The sequence below is a fragment of the Acanthochromis polyacanthus genome, chromosome 9 (assembly GCF_021347895.1).
Source record: "Acanthochromis polyacanthus isolate Apoly-LR-REF ecotype Palm Island chromosome 9, KAUST_Apoly_ChrSc, whole genome shotgun sequence".
NCBI lineage: Eukaryota > Metazoa > Chordata > Actinopteri > Pomacentridae > Acanthochromis > Acanthochromis polyacanthus.
In genome coordinates this window covers 21320335-21341109 of record NC_067121.1, presented here as the reverse complement: position 1 = coordinate 21341109, position 20775 = coordinate 21320335, and the positions used below count along the sequence as shown (strand labels likewise).

General features: G+C 39.9%; 1 protein-coding gene across 1 annotated transcript; it reads left to right on the top strand.

Moving 5' to 3' along the window:
* Nucleotides 1–577: 577 nt before the first annotated feature.
* On the top strand, nucleotides 578–20677 carry tmie (transmembrane inner ear). The gene is made up of 4 exons (XM_022208090.2): nucleotides 578–1068; nucleotides 7569–7686; nucleotides 11226–11375; nucleotides 20314–20677. The coding sequence occupies exons 1-4, from the start codon at nucleotides 958–960 to the stop codon at nucleotides 20610–20612; spliced, it is 678 nt and encodes a 225-aa protein (XP_022063782.1). The 5' UTR covers nucleotides 578–957; the 3' UTR covers nucleotides 20613–20677.
* The last annotated feature ends 98 nt before the right edge of the window (nucleotides 20678–20775 follow it).

Below are 20775 nucleotides of genomic sequence, written 5' to 3'. Positions count from 1 at the left end.
TTAATAAAATCTTATATATAGCATCAGATGGGATGCAACTGGATATCTGACCCTGAAAGACATCCTGACAATATTGCCTGTTAGCAATGAAAATGGTGATGGCATTTGATGGCAGATATAGAAGAAAATCAATTGCTGGAAATATTAGTAAGGTTTGAACCACTCTTTTGTATTGTCTACAAATTTCTTCCACCCAGCTACCTGACACATTAATATACTCATTCACAGATCATCAGTGCAACCCGATACCATACAGACACACAAATAATACAAAGAAGAAAACAATAACTTGATGTGAGATTAATTTCAGACATGAGTTGAAAACAAGTGATTGCATCTAAAGCAGTTCAACTTCAGTTTTGTTTAGCTTTTTTCCCCAGGCAAGTGCATTCTGAAAGCACTGGACTCAGCAGCAGCTTGGCTCTTCCTATTTTGCCACAGTGAAAGGAAAAGGCTGTGAGGATTTTTACACTTGAGCCTTCTGAGGCAATAGACATGATGACTCACAGCCATTTGCTTCACTGTCCTGCGCAGGCCGACCTCATCATGACCAGCCACCCATCCCCCTCAGTTTGAGTTAACTGCCTGTCCTCAGTAGGATGAGCTTGCTGTAAACTACACCAGGTCTATTAATTAATTAATGGACCCAAACTGCGGGCTTGGCTCCCTCCATTGTAGCGGGGCGGTTTTCAGTTGGCTGCAGCAGTGACCGCCGGTGTGTTTGGTATCGTGAGAGTGCTGTGGCAGAAAGGCAACAGATAGAGGAGCAGAGAAACAGACAAACGGGGATGGGAGGAAGCCTTCAGCACCACACTCACTATTAATCACTTGGGGACCATTGTGGTCCTGTCCTGTAAACGGCGCCAGTGCAGGCAGGCAGACAGAGAAAGAAGAAGACAGCAAGAGGAGGAAGGAGATAGGGGGCAGGGTGGCTGTAGGGAGAAAGAGGAGGAGAGAATGGTTGGGGATCAGCCTGTTTGCCCACCTCAGCTCCTGCTACGGGGCTGGGGAACAGTGCTGCTGTCTCAGTGCATGTCCTCCGTGTTCTCCCAGATCCCGGATCCTGAGGTAAGAGCCTGATACATCACCATATCCTCCACAGGTCCCTCTCACTGAAATCCCCAGGGTTTCTCTGTGACGGGTGCAGGTGTTTCGCTGTTGAAAAGGTAGCCTACATATATGTGATTTATGTTCTTTGTTTGGTCGCCAGAGTTGTTGTTTGCCTTTCTGGAGGAGGAGTGGATGCACCTGTGTTGAAATCTGATACATAATATGAGCTTACCTGACTGGCTAAGCAACACATGTTTACATGGGTGTTATTAGGGGGACGAAGATGAATAGTCTTAGGGTGACGGGCTGTTTTTGTGCTTTCGGGCTGAACAGAAGAGCGTTAGATTGCAGAGAATTTGATCTGACTACACAAAAGCAGCTGAATGCATCATGTTTTTAAAAAAAAGAAGGGAGAAGCAGTTTTGCTCCTAAAAACAGGTTGTTTACATAGAAGACTGGATAACATCATACTGATATGACTGGCAAAGCATTCTTTAATCACAGTAGAATGAATCAGTGGTTGCAGTTATAGACACATACTACAAACAAATAAACGAATCTGCCATGTGATTACAATGAAAAGTTTTAATAAATGCTGACTGAGGGCCATGCGAGCATTAAAAAAAAGAGGGAGATAGATTGAGTGAAGCCATATATTATGGTCCTGTATACAGCTATTAAAAGACAATTGCTTATCCCTATATAACCCTGTTTTGCTGCTGCATTTTGATTTGTTGTAAACATACTTTTTTAGAGAGTATGAGAGAAAACACAAGAAATAGCTTTTTGAAAAAGGTGAAAACACATTTCCTGAGCTGGTTACATAAGATTTTTAAAAATAATACTGTTGGTAGCAGTCATGTGGACTGTACACAAATCTGTAAACTTGGCTTTAAATGTCAGAAGACTGGTTCTGAATACAGTAGACATAGCAAACATTTGTGTATAAATCGTATACTCAACTTTTGTCCAAGAGCACATTTTTCTATATTTAGGTGTTAATCCCCTGTTCAGTTATACTAATCGTCCTTGATTAGTCCGTAGAGGATCACCTCAGAGGAACAACAAAACCAAACTCTTATCTGAGGAAAAACATTCAAACATGCTGCTGAGTACTTCACAGAAAAACGAACCAAAACAACATCCGGCTCAATCAAATGTGCAATACATGTGGGTGTATGATTAATATCAGGTAACTTGAGGTCAGCATGCTTCAGAGTTTGTGTTTTTTGTTCCACTAAAAGAAAACTTGAGGCTTATAGCCACTAATCCTGCCACATGAAATGCTCCCCTCCAGAGTAAAGGGCTTTGCATTGCATAATCACTCTTGAAGAAAAAAATGCTTCTTGTTAAGAGCATTGCTAAATATCCTCAGTGGGGCTAATCCTTCTGTGGGAGTTACTCACGCACAGCGTGAAACAGTCTTTTTTTCCCAGGTTTTGTGTGTGTGTGTGTGTGTGTGTGTGTGTGTGTGTGTGTGTGTGTGTGTGTGTGGAGCTTTTTTGTTTAAGTTCACATCCCTGCTTGTGTCTCCTGCAGCACACAAACAGCCCTGAAACAGCTTGCACTGTCATATTTAGCATGTTGGCTTGCTGAAGCCTATCAGGTCAGACAAATAGCAAATACAGCTGCTTCTTTTGCTCCGATGCTTGTACAAACAAGAAAAGACATATGCATATTCTGAAAAAGGGAGCCAGATTCTAAGATCATAATAATGAGTTGATTTATATGGATTTATCCATATGAAGTAAACAATATATTTACATTTACTGCCTTAACAACACTACATGAACCCAAAAAATAATTAGAGGGTCCTATTGCCAGCCCTTACATAAATGCATGGTTGCAGGATAAAAATTAAAATTTACTGCTTTAGATACACTACCAGTCAAAAGTTTGGACACACCTTCTCATTCAATATTTGTATTATTTTCTATATTGTAGATTAATACTGAAAGATTAACACTTTTTTGTTTACTACACATTTCCATATGCATTCTTTTGTAGTTTTGATGTCTTCAGCATTAATCTACAATGTAGAAAATAATGAAATAAAAACCATTGAATGAGAAGGTGTGTCCAAACTTGTGACTAGTAGTGTAGGTTGCAAACATTCTTTTAATGGGTTGTGTTGACATGATGCTGTTGGTAATTGCATCAACTTAAAATTGTGTGTAATTTAAACTCAAATTTCTGTGTCAGTTGATTTATAATAGAATTGCAATAGCTGAATGGTATTGTCTGTATAACTGTATTTTTCTTCACTTTTCATTCAGGATTTCAAGTTACCCCCAATACCTATAAAACTGGAGCAACTTTGTCAACTTAAAACCTTGTATTCATCATTATACTGATTTAGTACATAACACCACAGAATTCCTTTCAAATATTGTGGAAATATTAGTTGGTAATTTTTATGAGTAACAAACTTGAAGACTTTCCCTATGCTACCAATCATTAAGTTACACACTGTTGCATAATTTTTTTGTTGCATAGCCAAGATATTTACTATTTTCCACCAAATCACAATAAGATTTTTGTTCAAACTGCACCAGCATTTTTACGTTTCTGCTCTTTTTACTCTTTGAATTGATTTTTAACTTTTTACTAAAGCGAGCATATTATTTTTTGGTCTAATCTTATGTGGAGATTCATTCTTTAACGTCACCATCTTACCATATAAAATGCATTTTCTATTTCACCACATAACAGCCTTATCAGCAAAAGAAGCAAATGTAATAAATGTCAGTTTTCTGATCCATTGCTCGTTGGTTTGTGGACTAAAGTATAGAGTTTCCAAAACAATCCTCTATCATCAAATTAGGTGATCAATATAGAGTACACAAGGAGAAATCCTGTGTGACTTTGTCAGGGAACCAGTGCTCTGCTGGCCTCAGTAGTATTGATCAAAGCCACTGATTGAACAAAAAGATATGCAGTTTGTGTTCCTAATGTTCCCCAATCCCCAGCTCAGCAGAGATATGTTTTGAAATGTGGAAAGCATTTGATTTGGATACTACTGAAAGAATTTAGACATCTAAAAACATTGTGAAAATCAAAAGATTATTACATAATAACCAAACTGATGTCAGGGGATTGTCAAGGTGAGGTTTTACAAGGGCATTAGATGCAAACTTGTGGGTCAATTATACTGAAAGGAGACAGGACTGATTAAGGAATCTATGCCTGCAAAGGCTTCTTTCATATCTGAACTGTGTTGCTGCATGACTTGCAATCACAATGCTAGAAGAGCACTTAGAGAGTCCAGTATGCCACCAAGGCTGTTCATTCCCCCATGTGGCATTGTCAGAAATGCAGCATTTTTCTTAGAAATGCAGCATTTATTTATTAGTTAGTGATGATCAGGAATCACAGCACTATAGAATGTGGCTGTTACGATCCAACCTCTAGGGGGTGGCTAGATGCAACAAAGAAACCAGAATGTTATTGGTTTAGGTGAAGGGATTTATTGCTTAGTGACAAAGGAACATAAAAGTGACAACAATGAACACATGACTGGTGAGTGTTGCTAAATCACAGAACAGAACTAGAAAAGCACTCAGAGAGTGCAGACCTCCGCCAAGGATAGAGAGGAAAACAGGAAAGCCATGCAGTAAAGGATCATGAGCTGGAATCAACTCTGCGTCTCTGACACAGTTCTGTTTACGAATCACCTTCTTAACCAGTTGAGCTATCTGGACACCTTGCTCCAATTTGTTGGACGACATACTAACCTATGATGTTTTTGTCATATTTTGGACCACATACTAAAACATACTAAACTACACTGACAGTCATTAAAAACTTTGAGACCGTATTTTTCAACATAATTTTTATTTTGAAGCCCGAAACTGGATTTTCTTCATATGAATCTTTTGTTTATCATATTGGCATACAGAAACAAAAATCTAAAGTTTCAAGAATGATTTCAAAATAAAGAATTTCACAAAAGAAAACGGCACCTGCCAAACACAAAGTCACAACAGTCCATACCGAGTATGGCCTCCATTTGCTTCGATGCAGGCAGCAATCCGTCGGCGCATGCTTTGGACCAGGCTTCTGATTGTGGGTTGGGAACAGCCCATACGCCTGGATACATCACTGTAGCTCAAACCGGCCTCCACCATACCCAGTGCCCGGAGACGTTGTTCATGTGATAGACGCGGCGTGATGCTGTTCACTGGACTAACAATGGTGGCCTTTTTTGGGCCTTTAAAACCCATTCTCAAATTGTGCAGATACTCACTGAGTATTGCTTGGTGTGTATTTGGTTCACTTTTGCAAAGTGGCCAACCCATGTGCAATGAATCATGACAAAATGACAACTCATCATTATCTCAACTACCAGGGCACTAGATCATCAGTAAATCCACAATGAATAATTACAACCCCACTATAAGTAGAATTCTGTGTACATTTCTACCTCAAAGTTTCTATTGACTGTCAGTATAGAAAAGCACTCAGAGAGCGCAGACCTCCGCCAAGGATATTGACATTCCCATGGAACATTGTATTCACATACATTTATGTACGATTTAGAAAATGAAGTATTGTATTTTCATGGAAACATAAGACATATATTTTCATGAACAATTTTATTCCATTCTTAATTAATCAACAGGGAGAGAGGAAAACAGGAAAGCCATGCAGTAAAGGATCATGAGCTGGAATTGAACCTGCATCTCTGACACAGTTCTGTTTACAAATCACCTTCTTAACCAGTTGAGCTATCTGGACACCTTGTTCCAATTTGTTGGACGACATACTAACCTATGATGTTTTTGTCATATTTTGGCCCACATACCAAAAAAAAAACCAAAACAAAAAAAACAAAGTGATCCAGAATCCTTTCTGGATTGCCACCAAAATTAAAATCAGCTCTTCCTCTTACCATAGGCTACATCCCCTGAAAATTTCATCTGAATCTGCCCAGGCGTTTTTGAGTTATCTTGCTAACAGACAGACAGACAGACAGACACAAATGACGGGTGTCACATAACCTCCTTGGCAGAGGTAATAAAACAAACAAAGGCTAACAGAGTTCCTAAATTATCTAAACCCAAAACAAAGCAATTAAACTCCCCAGCCAAACTTAAATACATCAGCAACACTCACCACCAGTAACAGAAACTAATACAAAGAGTGCAAAACTAAACAAAACTGGTGCCTCACATTCACACACATTGACCACACAGGTAACGAAGACTCAAAACTCAAATGGCTTCTTCACTAAGCCCACAGTGTCTGTAGCACTCACCACGATTGTCTACAGATCAAAGTTTCTGTGGTACCCACCAACCCGACCACACATACCTACAGACGGACACATAACACAATACAAACATCTAAACACGCACAGCGAGGCACCAGGGCGGACTGATCACAAATACCAGCCACCCCGACTAATAACGTGGTGGCAGATATATAATGTGCTGGCGTGGTGATGGCTGTGTCCAATTGGTTAAAGGTGGAGGCGAGCTGGAGGGTAGCCCAATCAGGAAGGTCGAAGGCAGGCAGAACAAGGCTGTAGTGCAGGTCGTTAACTCCAGAGTCGTTGGCTGAAACGGCTGGCAGCTGGGGTTCCTGGAGGCTCTGAAATTACTCTGAAAACAGCCACAGCTGAACCCACACATGCAGTTTACCCGCACACAAAGGCCTAACAGGACATGACCCAAGAAACCAGACGGCACACCCATACTGATGGCCGTAACAGTGGGCATTTATTATAGATGTACCCACAAACAAAATGACCTTGCACAGAGCACAGGCACATCTTATGCATGTGTATGTTATGTACAGATACCAAATCGCATGACCTAAATATATAGCGGGTGGAGGGAATTGATGGGACTCAGAAACACCCCCACAATTTAATGAATTGTTCCTTGTATCATTTCCAACAGATAAGTCCTGATAAGTCCGTAGTAGTGAATTTGTAGTAGGATCACAGTCATGTGATCATCAGCAGGCAGCTGATGTAGTGTTCACTTGTTGTCATAGTTACAGTGTCACCATGCTGCTATCTCGCAATGATATAGAAATCTTCACAAGTCTGTGGATCCAGACTATAAACTGCATCACTGCCAAAATCTGACCAGTTGGTCCTTGTGTCATTTCTGACCTTCCCTGAATATGTTATCCAAAGCTGTTTATCCATTTTTGAGTAATGTTGCGAGCAGACAGACAAACAAACAGACGGACAAACAGACAGGCAGACAAACGTATGCCAATTGTCACATAACTCCGTCGCGTTCCTTGGCAGAGTAATTACATTCAAAGACAGTTTATCTTTAATTCATTTTCACTTAATGTCAGAAAGAGAAATGAGTTAACATTTTTACACCGGCTACTCACGACATTGGTGAAACAGTAACACACTTTAAGCTTAATTCATAAATGATCCTGTAACATCTTTCATTCAGTGAGATTTTGCACTCTGTTGTGAAACTTCTTTGGTAAGGTTTATATTTGGTTTTCAGATACCTACAAGAAAAACAATGCTTTCTCTTTTTCCACAGCTTTTACCCACAGATCCCCCAAAGAAGCCAGACCCTGTCAATTCCGAGACTGTTGTTTTCTGGGGGCTGCGGCTATGGCAGGTCATTGGCATCTTTGCAGTGTTTGCTTTGGCAGTTGGTTAGTATCTATTAGGCAATCATTCTGTCATCTTCTTGAAATAGACTGCTATCTTGAGAAGTAACTGCAACCCAAGCATCTGTGATTACATAGTGTCATTATCAAACACAGTGTAGTTAGTAATAATGACAATGATGCTAAGTCAGAACAGACATGGTTTAATTTTGTTCTCTGAGTGAGTCATCGCAGTAGAAGCAGAAACTGTAACAAAAGACAGAGAGATGCTTAATTGCTTTTCATCCCAGCATTGGTTTAGACACAGGAGAAAATGTTCAGTGAAAGTACCAACGTTGCCTTCAAATTTGTGAAAAACTTTTTGGAGTAGCCTTTGTTCAAATATTAGGAAACCAAACTTCTCAGTAGTGTTTTGAGTTCCGTGCTAACATGATTGTACTCAGAATGGTAGAGCGAGCATATTAATCTTAAGTGGTAATTCTAATGTTCAAATGTTCACTTCCTAACATGTTAGAATACAAACAAATACAGCAAGGGCTGATCTTCTGGTCTCAGAATTGGACATAATCCAATTATTACTAATCAAGTTACCGAAAGTAATTCTGTTGGGCACGTGAATTAGTGATTTCACTTAAACCGTACACGGTTCATCATCTGTGAACATGAGTGAAAACCTTGATCTGCAGGTACGTTTAGAGGGAAGGTCAAAGAATCATCAAACTGCAAAATTTATGACAATCCATGAAACACTTGTAGACTAAGCAACAGATAAATGTACATTATGAGATGCTGCTTTGAACAAAAATGGATTTTTCCATAAATAGTGTCACTTTTAGTGAAAAATCTGCTGTGATGAATCAAGGGAGCATTGTGGTTTACATAAAATCCCCACTGAAAATATGTAAAATTGTAATGTGAGCTTGGAAATAATCAGGTAGTTTGAAGATTTAGAAAGATAAGAAGTTCTAACTTGTCTACTAAAGAAGAAGTGATTAGGAGTAAGAGTCTAGACCAAGTATGGGTCAACAAAGAGATTTAAATAGATTTGTGGCAGCAAATATGTTAATGACACAAAAGACCAAATCTATTTGTGCTGAATCCTGAAGGCAGCCTTTAAATGACATTTAGGTGGATCCGATTGACTCATTAGAGACTTTTTCAAGTAAATCAACTTGCAGATATTTTGTGCCTGAACATTACTTGGTAATTAGCACTGTGATATTTGCAAATGACCTTACATGAAAGAGTCAGAAATCGAACTGTTATTCTGGACAAAGAGGTTTTCCCAAATCATGGTGCGACAAGAGGTTTCTATGGTGTGCGCGACAGAAGCTGGATCGATCGTATCCACAGCACATTTAGGCAACTAACGGTCACCTCACCATCAGAGGATTCAGAAACCAAGCTTTGTTTACAGACAATAGACAATCAACTTTACCAAAACTAATTTGTCAGGTAAAGAGCACAGGACTCCAGTCAACAAAATTACCATCAGAAAACTGCATGCTTGGGGTTGAGTCAGACATACTTGCCTTTCATGGTGGATGACTGGAAAAAGTCCTGTTTACTGATAAATCCAAATGAGAGATTTGTGGTAGTAGCAGAATAGAATAGAATAGAATAGAATAGAATAGCCTCTTTATTGTCAACCAGAACATACACTAGTTGGTGCATGTTATGACTGAAATTTTGATGCAACAAGCTCACTATCTGACTGATAAATACAAAAACAAACACATTTTCTGAATGAAAACAGTTTCCAATATATACATGTAAACAACTATATAAATATGTATATTTAAATATATACACAAAAATATACATACATAGATATATATGTATGTATACACACACCTGTAAACATACACATCCGCACATATTTGTTTTACAGTGAAGATGTATATTAAAAAACAAAACAAAAAAAAAAACAGTGAAGAGAATAATGCCACACTGCATCAAACCCACATGGCGGTGGGAATATTCCAGTCTGAGGGTATTTTGATAGTCTGGAGATGGACACCTACACAGATTCAGCTCCATCTTGACCAAGGACTCTATCCTTCTGAGACATCTGCTGCCTCTGGGTTGTGTCTTTGTAGAGTAGAAGTCTTATTGTGGCAGGACAATGTGCACAGACACAACTTAAGAGCTACTTGATGACCAAGCAGTGCTGAGTGTCATGGACTGTCCTCCACAGACGCCTTACCTCAACCCTACTGAACATTAACAGGAGCCCTTGAAGACTGAGAAACTCAAGCATAAGCTAAAGCTTTTTCGAACATTGTCAGATCATGCTGGGATGAAGTGGTTTTGTACAAACTTGTAGAGTTCATGCAGCTCAAGTGCTGCTGTTGTTAAAGCAAAATGTGAGAAAAGAAATACTAAGATACTCAACATTTTACTTATATTTTCATATGCAATGAAAAATTGTCCAAAGTTTGGGGTCACTCAGGTAATTTCATGGTTTCTATGAAAACTCACTTTTATTCATGTGCCAACATAAGGGTTTCCTAATCATCAATTAGCCTTTCAACACCATTAGCTAACACAATGTAGCATTAGAACACAGGAGTGATGGTTGCTGGAAATGTTCCTCTGTACACCTATATTCCATTAAAAATCAGCCATTTCCAGCTAGAATGGTCATTTATAACAATAACAATGTCTAGAATGTATTTATGATTCATTTAATGTTATCTTCATTGAAAAAAAAGCCTTTCTTTCAAAAATAAGGACATTTCTAAGTGACCCCAAACTTTTGAACAGTAGTGTATGTTTATAAAAACTGACCAGCAAATCAAGTTGTTAAAATTCAAACCAAGCATCTTAACTTGTAGTCTCAGTGTCACGAATGTGGGGTGGAGAAGCCAAGCGCAGGCATAAACAGACAGGCAGCCAGATATAATGCTAAAAATAAAAGGTTTATTAATCAAAAACGCTACAAACTGAAAACGAGACTGAAGTGGCAAACGGAAACTAAACAGGGGTAAACGGCAGGGCTACAAACAGATACTCAAACAAGGGGAAACTAATAACTAGAGTGAAAACAAACTAAAGTCAACAGCTTTATTCAAAAGGGGGTAAATCCACAAGGGGAGCAAAGCGAAGAAGTCCAAAAACAGATAAATCTAGAGAAGGGAAAGCAGGGAATCGGAGTCTGAAACTGCATGAATGTCCACAATAAGCCAGCGGAGACTGAGGGGAAGAGCAGAGCTTAAATGGCAGAGGAGGGGAGCAGGTGAGTGGAGTTGGCTGATTAACGGCAGCTGACGCTCATGCAGCAATCAGGTGGCAGAACCAGGGGGCGAGTGACCGGGAAAGAGAGACAGGAGGAAAAGGATGACAGACAGAGGGAGACAGAGGAACAAAACAACAAGGGAGGAAAAAATGGAAAAAGGACAAAAAGGCAGAAACTGGGGCAGAATCCTAACACTCAGACCTTTGGGCACCACTGTATATTGTAATTTTTGTAACTGATCCTTTACCATCTAAACCCTTTGTAATTGTGCAAAATGTTGCAGTTGTTGACATTTCCTGGTCAAACAAACTCACCACGTCTCTGTTTGTGTTCCTCTCTCCTTCAGTTATCACTCTCTGTTGTATATTCAAATGCCGAATTCCGAGAACCAAAAAGGAAATAGAGGCACGGCACGCGCAGAGACAGGCTGCCAAGAAATACGCCAACACATTAGAGACAGTGCCACCTCTGAATGAGCTGACTGAGATCCCAGGATGTAAGTACATATCGTCAAGAACTTTCAAATATGACAATAGTAGAAAGAGTGACCAGTTACTCTGACAGTAATTATACTGTTGTCTATTCTAACACTGTTTCTTTAAATACTAAAATAACTTGTGAATGACAAGATGGGAGATAAAAGTACGAGAACAATTTGATGTTTTCTTAAATTGTTCTTCAAAATGGTGTGGAGTGAGTTTTTGACTGCTTTATATAGAAACACAGCAAGAGAAAAGCAGGAGAAATCCTTTTGATGAGTCTAGTTTCATGTGGATGAAGAATTTCAGTGCAAATCTGACTTTCTATACTTTGACAAACAGTGTAGAATTTTGTTATTTTTGTTTTTCTTACAACACTCTTTACTGTTGTATTCCACTTTGTTATTCTCTCCATGTCTTCTTTTTTCTTCACAGAACTTGTATCACTTTGTTCAGTTCTTCTTCTGCTCCATTTTATGCTCTGCTTTACTAAATTTTCTCTTCTCTTCTCTTCTCTTCTCTTCTCTTCTCTTCTCTTCTCTTCTCTTCTCTTCTCTTCTCTTCTCTTCTCTTCTCTTCCAGCTACCCCAGATGCTTCTGCAGTACAGACAGTGTCTGAGCAGGTCCAAAGTCAAAATGCTAACAATGGCCACCTCTCAGAAGTTAGGGTCGCCGAGGAGCATTCTATTTCAGTCACTTTGCCAGAGACGGAATGATTTTTCCTTCCATTTCTTTTGCTTTTATCCTTCCTTCAGACACACCTTTTGGCCAAATTGCTTCAAAAAACATAGTGTACACATTGACAGCCACTCTGAAAGTCCAATTCATGCACTTATTCCACATGCATCAATCTGTGCTGCATTAGTAGATCTGGTCTACCTTGAATGCTATAGGAACGCAAATAGAGACAGAGACAGAGATAGAGATATTCAAACAAATGAAAATGCATCTCTCATTTACCTGCTTAAGTCGGTGCTTTTTAATGTGTAGAAAGAAAACCGAGGACAGTTTCAGTTTTCTACACTGCTTTGTAGTGAAGATGAATTGCAGCAGTAACTTGCATCAGAATAGATGGAAAACTTGTACTGTTTTCCATTATAGACGTAGTGCTGCTTTGGCAAGTACGATTTCTTTAAGGCAGCTTGACTTTTGTAGTTTTTACTTTTGTATTTTCTGAAACTTTCTTCTTTCTTACATCCTTAATATTTGATATTTCTGCTTTGTGCACATTTGCATGAAAACACTGAAAGCACATGAATTTAATCGGATATTGTAAGAAAATTTCTATTGCAGTGCCATCTGCAAACTGCCATGCATGTGATTTAATGTTTGTCTGTTTCTTTGTCTGTGTGTTCCACGATTAGCTTTGAATAAAGCAAATCTCTCATACTATCTGCGACTAATGATCCTTACTGTCAGCACAGGTTGCATTGATTCTCCTTTTCTCTTTGGTGTTCTGCCTTATGTGACTCTTAGCTTCTTTCAGGTTAGGAATGGTGATAAATATGGACTGACATCTCTCTTTTCCTGTTCCTCTAAGTGAAATATTACACTCATTGGTTATTGTGAAATTAATTAAGGAAGAAAAAGCATTCAGCTGTCAAAGTTCTTCTTGCATCATAATTCAATCAAATAAGATCTGCATTCTAGGGGCGGAAAAGAAAACACGATGAATCTAGTGTGGCGAGAGATTCCATATCTCTTCAATAGTGTCATCACAGACACAGGGCCGGCCCTAGGACTTTGGTGGCCCTAAGCAAGATTTTTTTGTGTGGCCCCAAAACATGCACAGGGCAACTACCAAATCACATGCACAGCTTGTAATTGGGTTAAAACACACATGCACATGATTAACAGCAAATATTCAGCCCACTCCTGAACTTCCTTTTTGGAGCCATGATGCCATCTCTAGTGCTACTGCTTTTCCATCTGTGGCTTCTCCAGACCAGTGTAATCGATCAAGTTTGAAACGGTGCCGTGGTGTCACAGTAGCCTAACTTACGCACGAAGCATGGAGTCACCAACTGACTGCTGGTTTATTTTTTCTTTCCTGTATTTTTCCCGTATAGTTTTCTAATAAGCCAGTTTAAATTGATATGTTACCATGATGATTTATGTTTTATTGGAATAAAGACAGGCATGGGCGTAACCACCATCTCAGAAGTGAGGGGGACAAATTTTTCAGAGCGATTTATCATTCTCTTACATTTAATTGCACCGTCCTTAGTGGCTAAAGAACCACATAATCCCTAACAGCCACAGTACAATACCAGAGGACCAACTAGGCTAGTTCTTTAAACTATAAAGTATAAAACTTTAAACTATAAAATCTAAAGTTTTAGTGGCCAAACTCGAGTTGAGTTGACAACAATGTCCCTTGAACATCTACTGGACGAGTAGCCAAAGGTGCCAAACACTGAACATGAAATGATCAGTACTGCCTGGTTTCTCCCTGCAATAGATATCTTATTTTCAGGAAGTTATAATCTCTCCTTACCTGTTAAGACCCTACATCCTTGTCCCTGCTGCTGGCCTCTAATCCATCTCCTCCCTGACTCTGCTCTTTCTGTTATGGCAATAAACATTAAAAAATGTGGTAAGAAAAATTCTGAAATAGCATTAGGAAGAGTAAAAATTGCAGTAGAATTTAACCTCAAAATCACTTTACCCCATAGATACATATTTTTTTCTCAGCCACTTATATATATTTTTTCACCTCTGCAGACCCTGCATGGTCAACATTTTTGCTTCTTGCTGGCTCTGGCTGGTTTGCTAAACATTACTCCAGACGCACGTTCAGCACTGCTCAGCACAGCAGCACGTCTCCTGTGGAACACCTGCGTTAGCATGCGCTCATGGTGCATTCAAAGACGGCTCGGGAAAACACGTTACTGGATGCTAATAACGGGTTTAGCTGTTGTAACGGCTGAAAAAGGTGCCTTGACATGTCTGGGGCTGCGGCTGCCGCCCAGTCAGCGACACTGAACTTACAACGCGTGTTGGGTGGTTGCCAGGTTAGTCCGAAGCAAGTAATGTTAGATGGCAGTCTGTGGGTCAGACCATCAGACACAGTCAATTCAGGGGCCCCCTAGTGACGGCGGGGCCCTAAGCAGCCGCTTAATTCGCGTATAGGGAGAGCCGGCCCTGCACGGACAGTTGGGTCTCATATGCAGCGGAGTAGATCTTCTGTGTACTATCATGGCCGTAGCCAGGTATGAGGTCAGCGAGGTCCGGACCTCACCTATTTTTTCCGAGTTTTTTTTTTTTTTTTTGCCAAATATGCCCAACTGAATAAAACATAAACTCATATATACTTGAAACCTCTCTGTGAAACGTGCTTGTAAATTGTAAATTGTGGTAAACATCCATGGGCTTTGTGTTCTGTTTGTGCCTGTGTGCGTGTTGCGGTGAAAAGCTGTTTGATCAGCTGATGCACGTACCGCAAATGCGCCCTGTGACGCGCTTGGCAGCGGGCCAAACCCCGTTCAAAAACTAGTGTTTTTATTATTAGCACTTTGTAGACCACATCCCCGCCCATCTACACCAAGGTGACCACAATATATTTTTTTAGATAATTCGGCACTAGTTCGGCCTGTCAGATCATCTGATCAAAGAGTTTAATTACTTTTATCCACGGCGGAGAGCGCGTCCGGCGCTTTTTTTTTTTTTTTTTTGATGAGCGCCTGGCTCATCAGACACATAGACTGTATATATAGTGGACGTAGCACCTGGCTCCAGAATTAAAGCCAATCCGGAAGTGTCAAAAACTTGCAATATCACGCCGTCCACTAGGGTTGGCTCCAAAAAGCTTTTGCTCCATAGACCCCAATTCATTTTTGGAAAAAATAAAATTTGATAGACTGATTTTCTACAGCTCAGGATTTTTTTCCTCTTAGTTTTCATGGTCAAAATGAGAGATCAGGTGGCCGATCTTAAAATAAATCAATACTGAATTTTAAATAAATCGTTAAAGTTGGCGGAGCCAGGGGGCGTGGCTATACTTGATAGACAGCAACAGAAGCCTCTGCAGCAAAACGTGGGCGGGATAAGAGAGTTCTCAGCCAATCCTGCCCCTAGTTGCTCTCCGGTCCAGTCTGTTTGATGACGCTTTTTACGTCACTGGCTCCAAAAAATCCAAAACGGCGACCAGGAAGTAGCAAAATCCGGGCTTCATTTTCTCACCGTTGAAACCAACGGGTGACGTCACGGTTAGTTTATGCCTGATCAGACAACATACAATGTATGTTGAAGATATTTCTAACCTTGCCAGTGACGACTTGTGTCTGTGAGAGGTCATTCTCAGCCATACGAAGACTTAAGACATGGCTTAGATCTACCATGTCCAACGACAGATTGACAGGCCTGGCGATGATGCATGTGCATCAGAAAGTGGAGGTGAACCGGGAGAATATCCTTCGACGGTGGGATGCCTCTGGTCACAGGAGGATTCAGCTAGCCTTTGATGTAAAAAGTTGATTTGTTTTTTTGAAAAAATATACATTTTTGTTTGGAAAACGCTGATTTCACATCATTAAAAGATATTTAAACAACAAACATCTTGTGTGACTTGTAGCCTAAAAAAAAAAAATATATATATATATATAAACAAATATTTTTATAAAACATTGAAAAATTTTCGGCGCGCACTTTGTGCGCGCATCATGGACCTCACCTATTCCAAAATCCTGGCTACGGCCCTGTGTACTATATAACTAATTAACCATGTGGCCTGGAGAAAGGCTGAAGGGGAGACACACTGACTGCAGCCATGATGAAAGAGTGAGGATGAACACATATTTATCGGCTGCTGTCAACCGTAAACTCCTAACAAACCACGCTCTACTCTTTGCTTCTACATAAAGTAAGGAAGATGTAGATGCCAGTATGCAAATTGACGCATTTCTCCAGTGATTACATCCAGCTGAGGACACAGAGATTAAATAAGCAACAACATCTGACGAACCAAATGTTCAGAATAGACAGCAAATGTAGGGTTGTTGAATGTAATTCAGTAAATATGTTAACATAGAATTAAACTCAATCTTTTGTTCTTCCTCTAAACTGAGGGCTTGATTATGCAAAGCAGCAGTACACGTAGGGAAGTTTCCCCCCCCCCAAGCAATCAGTAAAATGATGCAAATGAGGATCAAGAAACGCCCTCTTCTATCGCTTCAAAGTGTGAATTAATATATTTTTCATTAACATCTACTTACACAGAAACAAACTGTGGTGCACTCAGCAGTAAAATAAATGTTTTGCATAAGAGTAAAAACTCATGCAACATGGCGAATATTGTGACAAAGTATTATGCTTCATTAAGATATCTGGCATTCCCCATTAAGAACTTCTGCCTGCCTCCATTTACTTAATAAGCTTTTAAAAGCATCTGGGGCAAAATCATGAAGAAAGACAACAGTGAGCCTTTTTAGTTTCACAGCCAATATTCGTTACAAACACAACCAGGGAAAGAGACGGAAGGCACAAAAGTTTAGTCTCTTTTTAATTTTTCTCTGTGTCTGTCTCCTTCAAAAGCACCACCTCGCTGAATGAAATAAACGAAAGAGTTCCTCCTACTTGCCACCTTCACTTATCTGGCATCAGTCAGTTTCAAGTAGCTGCAAATGAAAAAGTTTTCTGTGTCACCAAACAGTGTTTTTGTTCTAACAAATCAAATGCATTGTCACACATCTGCCCCCTGCTCTGAGAAGGCAGCGAGGAAAAGGTGTTGAAAAGGAATTTTCAGGTTCACAGCATTGATGAGTAGAGGACTAGCAAAAGGAAAATGGCAACAGAAACATCATTTGTGCATTAATTATATTGCCTCAGATTCTTTTTTTTTAAACTCGCGTTGTCTTAGTGTCAAAAATTACCTTTGACAGTTTTACATTTTCATTTAGCAGACGCTTTTATCCAAAGCAACGTACCTCTGAGAGTAGATACAACACAAGAAATGGTCTAGTCGGGAGAAAACGATCTGGATAAGTGCCATAAAAGAAGTTCAAATGTGAAAATAGGACTATCTGCACCTGTGTAATAGGATTTTTTTGTTTGTTTGTTTTTTGCAGTCTGTCGAGTGCGAATATGTTCAGTGAAGAGCTGGGTTTTTAGTCTTTTCTTAAAGGCTGAGAGATGAGCAGAGTTTGGTAACTCGCTCCACCACTGGGGAACAACAGATGAGAAGAGTCTAGCTATGGACCGGCCGAGTCTTGGTGGTTCTATAAGGCGCCTTTTGTTGACAGAGGGTAGTGAGCGGGGAGGAGGTGTAGACCTGAATGACAGAGTTCAGGTAGGAGGGAACTGTTTGCAGTCCTGAATGCAAGTGTCACAGCTTTGAATTTAATGTGGTCAGCAACTGGAAGCCAATGAAGCGATCTGAACAGCAGGGTGACATGCGCTGTTTTTGGCTGGTTGAAAACCAGATGTGCTGCTGCATTCTGGATCGTCTGTAGAAGTTTGACCGTGCATGTGGGGAGGCCTGTATGCAGTAGTGGATGTGTGATATTATGAGAACTTGTACCAGGAGTTCTGTTGTATGTTCAGACAGGAAGGGTCTGATCTAGCAGAATTTGTGGGGCTGAGTTGGTTTGATTCAAGCTAGATATTGATTTTTTTGTTGTATAGAGGGACTGGCTGGAAGGATAAGGAGCTCAGTCTTGGAGAAGTTGAGTTGAAGGTGGAGTTTTTTCGTCCATGCCGGCATAGCGACAAGGCATGATGAGATCCAGGTAGAGACAGAGTGGTCGTCTGGGGGAATGACAGGAAGAGCTGGGTATCATCAGCACGATGTTTAACCTCTTGATGCCTATTGTCGCAAATTCGCTACATACCACTTTCATTCAGACTGTAACAAAGACAGTGTATCCATTCCCCCAATGCCGGTTTGTGCATATTCAATACATACCTCGGAACCTTTTGCAAGCAGGACCGGTCGGAGTGGGATCTAATTATTATTTATCTGTTATTATTATTATATATCTGTTCTATGTGTAATAGACAGATTAACAATCTCCATTTATTTTAGCATCAGCTGGAAAGCAAAAACACGCAAAAGTTTTTTTTCTAAATTTAATTGTAAATAAATTCAGGCGTCAAGAGGTTAATAGCAGAGAAGAATCTGTAAATTCCATTTTTCAACTTGAAGTTCGATAACTTCTCCCACCAAAAAAAAAGATTTAAAAAGTGAAAAACTGTCTTTGTTTATATTTTCATCAAAGCTGTATATTACTACTGTACAAAGATTGTCTTTGGGTCATTTTTGCCCCCCCAGGTAAAATCACAGAGTCAAAGTGGAGGAAACACACACCAACATCATACACACCTCTAAAACCGCACAAGGGGAGTGTACAAGATGTTAAGACTACACGAGGGTGAAATGTCACAACTCCAAAACACACCGTATCTAAATTGCAGCAGCTGAACATTTGACACATTCAGGATGGCGATGGTGTCGGAGTCAAGGCCTTTACTTGACCTTTAATTATCCCTCTGCCATACACCGAATGTAACTAAGTGAACACTGAATAAAAAACACTGCAAGTCTGACCACAAATGGCTTCAAACTGGCATTTTATTTACAACCTAGCCTTTAGTCTGATGTATCAGTGGTAATCTGGCTGCTGTATAGTTTGAGGAAAGAAGAAAAAAAAGCAGGAGAAAAGGCTTTAGAGTGGAGGAGAAATGCACGAGGAGAAAAGTGGAATTCAGTCAAAACACAAACATCCTGATGGTTGCTTGATTATTTTAAGTCGGTTGGATTCACCCAACGCAGCAAAACATGGCACTAGACTAATCTGAAGTTTACTCTGACTCCCTCTGGCAACTTTTGACATTTGGTGTGTGTTTGTCATTTGGCTTCTTGGCCTCTGTTTTCGTATCCAGTGTCTCACGCAGCATTTGTAAAGCGCTGCATAAATGTTTGCTTTGCTACTAGAGACAAAAACAAGCAAAAAAAAAGGGGGGGAGGAAAAAGGAAAGAGAAGCTCTATTTGGCTCTAACTATAGTGTACCCTTGAAGCAGTTTTCTCTGTTTTCAAACAGTAGTTGCTGTAGCGTGAAATCACACTAGTGTTCCTGTGGACCAGCTACAGTCAGGTGTCATTTGTGAACTCTCATCTGAGGTAGCTATAGTTATGTTTTTGGGTGTCTTTAAGTCCTTGTTAGTTTAGCGTCATTTTTATTTAAGGGGCTCCTTTCATTTTCATACACCATCTGTTAAATGTATTACCTAAAGAAACTGCTGTCGCTTTAAATGCTCTGCAGCTAGAGTCATATTTAATCTGATATTATAGAGAAATACACTCATTTGCTTTCTTCTGAAGACCACTGTCAAAGGTGAGAGGTCATTTATTGGACTGAGGGGGTTCTGCAATGAGGATTTTGTTGCATTTTTAATAGAGACACATTGGCTGTTTCCTCTTATTTATCATCCTTATGCTAACAAGTTTCTCCCTGTTGCTTCATATTCACCTTAGACTTGAGAGAGATATTGATTTTTTCATCTCACTCTCTCAAAAACAAGTGAATATGAATGTAGATTATTTCCAGGAGAAATGATGAAGGCTAAAAAAGCTCCATATATCAGTTTTTTTTTTGCTTTTGCCACCTACACGTGTTTTTTCAAACTTCAGTCTGGTAACTTTGATATTCCTCTCCACTACTTCTCCATCCACCTCTGTTGTACAGAGTAATAGTCTCTGTCAACAAACACGAAGCTGATTGTAAACATTTCTTCTCTACTTCTCACCTTGTAAGCCCTTTAAACAGCCTTATTAAAATGATGAATTGACCATGCTTATTAGACGAGACAGAAACAGATGCGCCTTCATTACATGCACCCCACTTAGCGCAGCATTCTGTTGGATTCAAATTTCTCTTCCAATTATTATCAGAGGCAGGACCCTGATGACACCGGGTGCTGCCGGGAAGCCTATAACCTATCTTCTTGTTTTCCTGCAGCTGCAAAAGCTGAAGAAAAGGAGGAGGTAACAACAGTCTCTGGGAAAGTGGATGCTGATAAAGGAGAGAAGAAGACCAAGGAGGGCAAGAAAGAGGGCAAGAGTGCCAAAGAGGGAAAGGGAGATGAAAAGGATGCATCGGCAAAGAAGAAGGGTGAAAAAGGTGAAAAGGGAGCACCTAAGAAAGAAGCCGGTGAAGGAAAAGGGAAGAAATCTGGAGAGAAGGGAGACAAAGGGGAGAAAGGAGAGAAAGGAGGCAAAGGAGGCGCTAAAGGGGGGGGCAAGAAAGCTCAGAAGTGAACTCTGAAAGAAGTCATTTCATATTTTTCACTGCAACATTTTGGGCACTTATTTTCTAAAATGAACTTTGTATGAAATTGTATTTAAAATAAACAAAATGCTGAAAGAAAAGAAAAAGCATTATCAAGGTTTTATAGAGTCTCAACCGTGCAAGAACTTCAGA

Excerpts from the sequence above, each read along its gene's own strand:
- tmie (XM_022208090.2), top strand. The coding sequence starts at position 958 with ATGGTTGGGGATCAGCCTGTTTGCCCACCTCAGCTCCTGCTACGGGGC. Across the intron at positions 7,687-11,225 it reads AGTGTTTGCTTTGGCAGTTG|TTATCACTCTCTGTTGTATA; the intron begins GTTAGTATCTAT and ends TCTCTCCTTCAG. Across the intron at positions 11,376-20,313 it reads GCTGACTGAGATCCCAGGAT|CTGCAAAAGCTGAAGAAAAG; the intron begins GTAAGTACATAT and ends GTTTTCCTGCAG.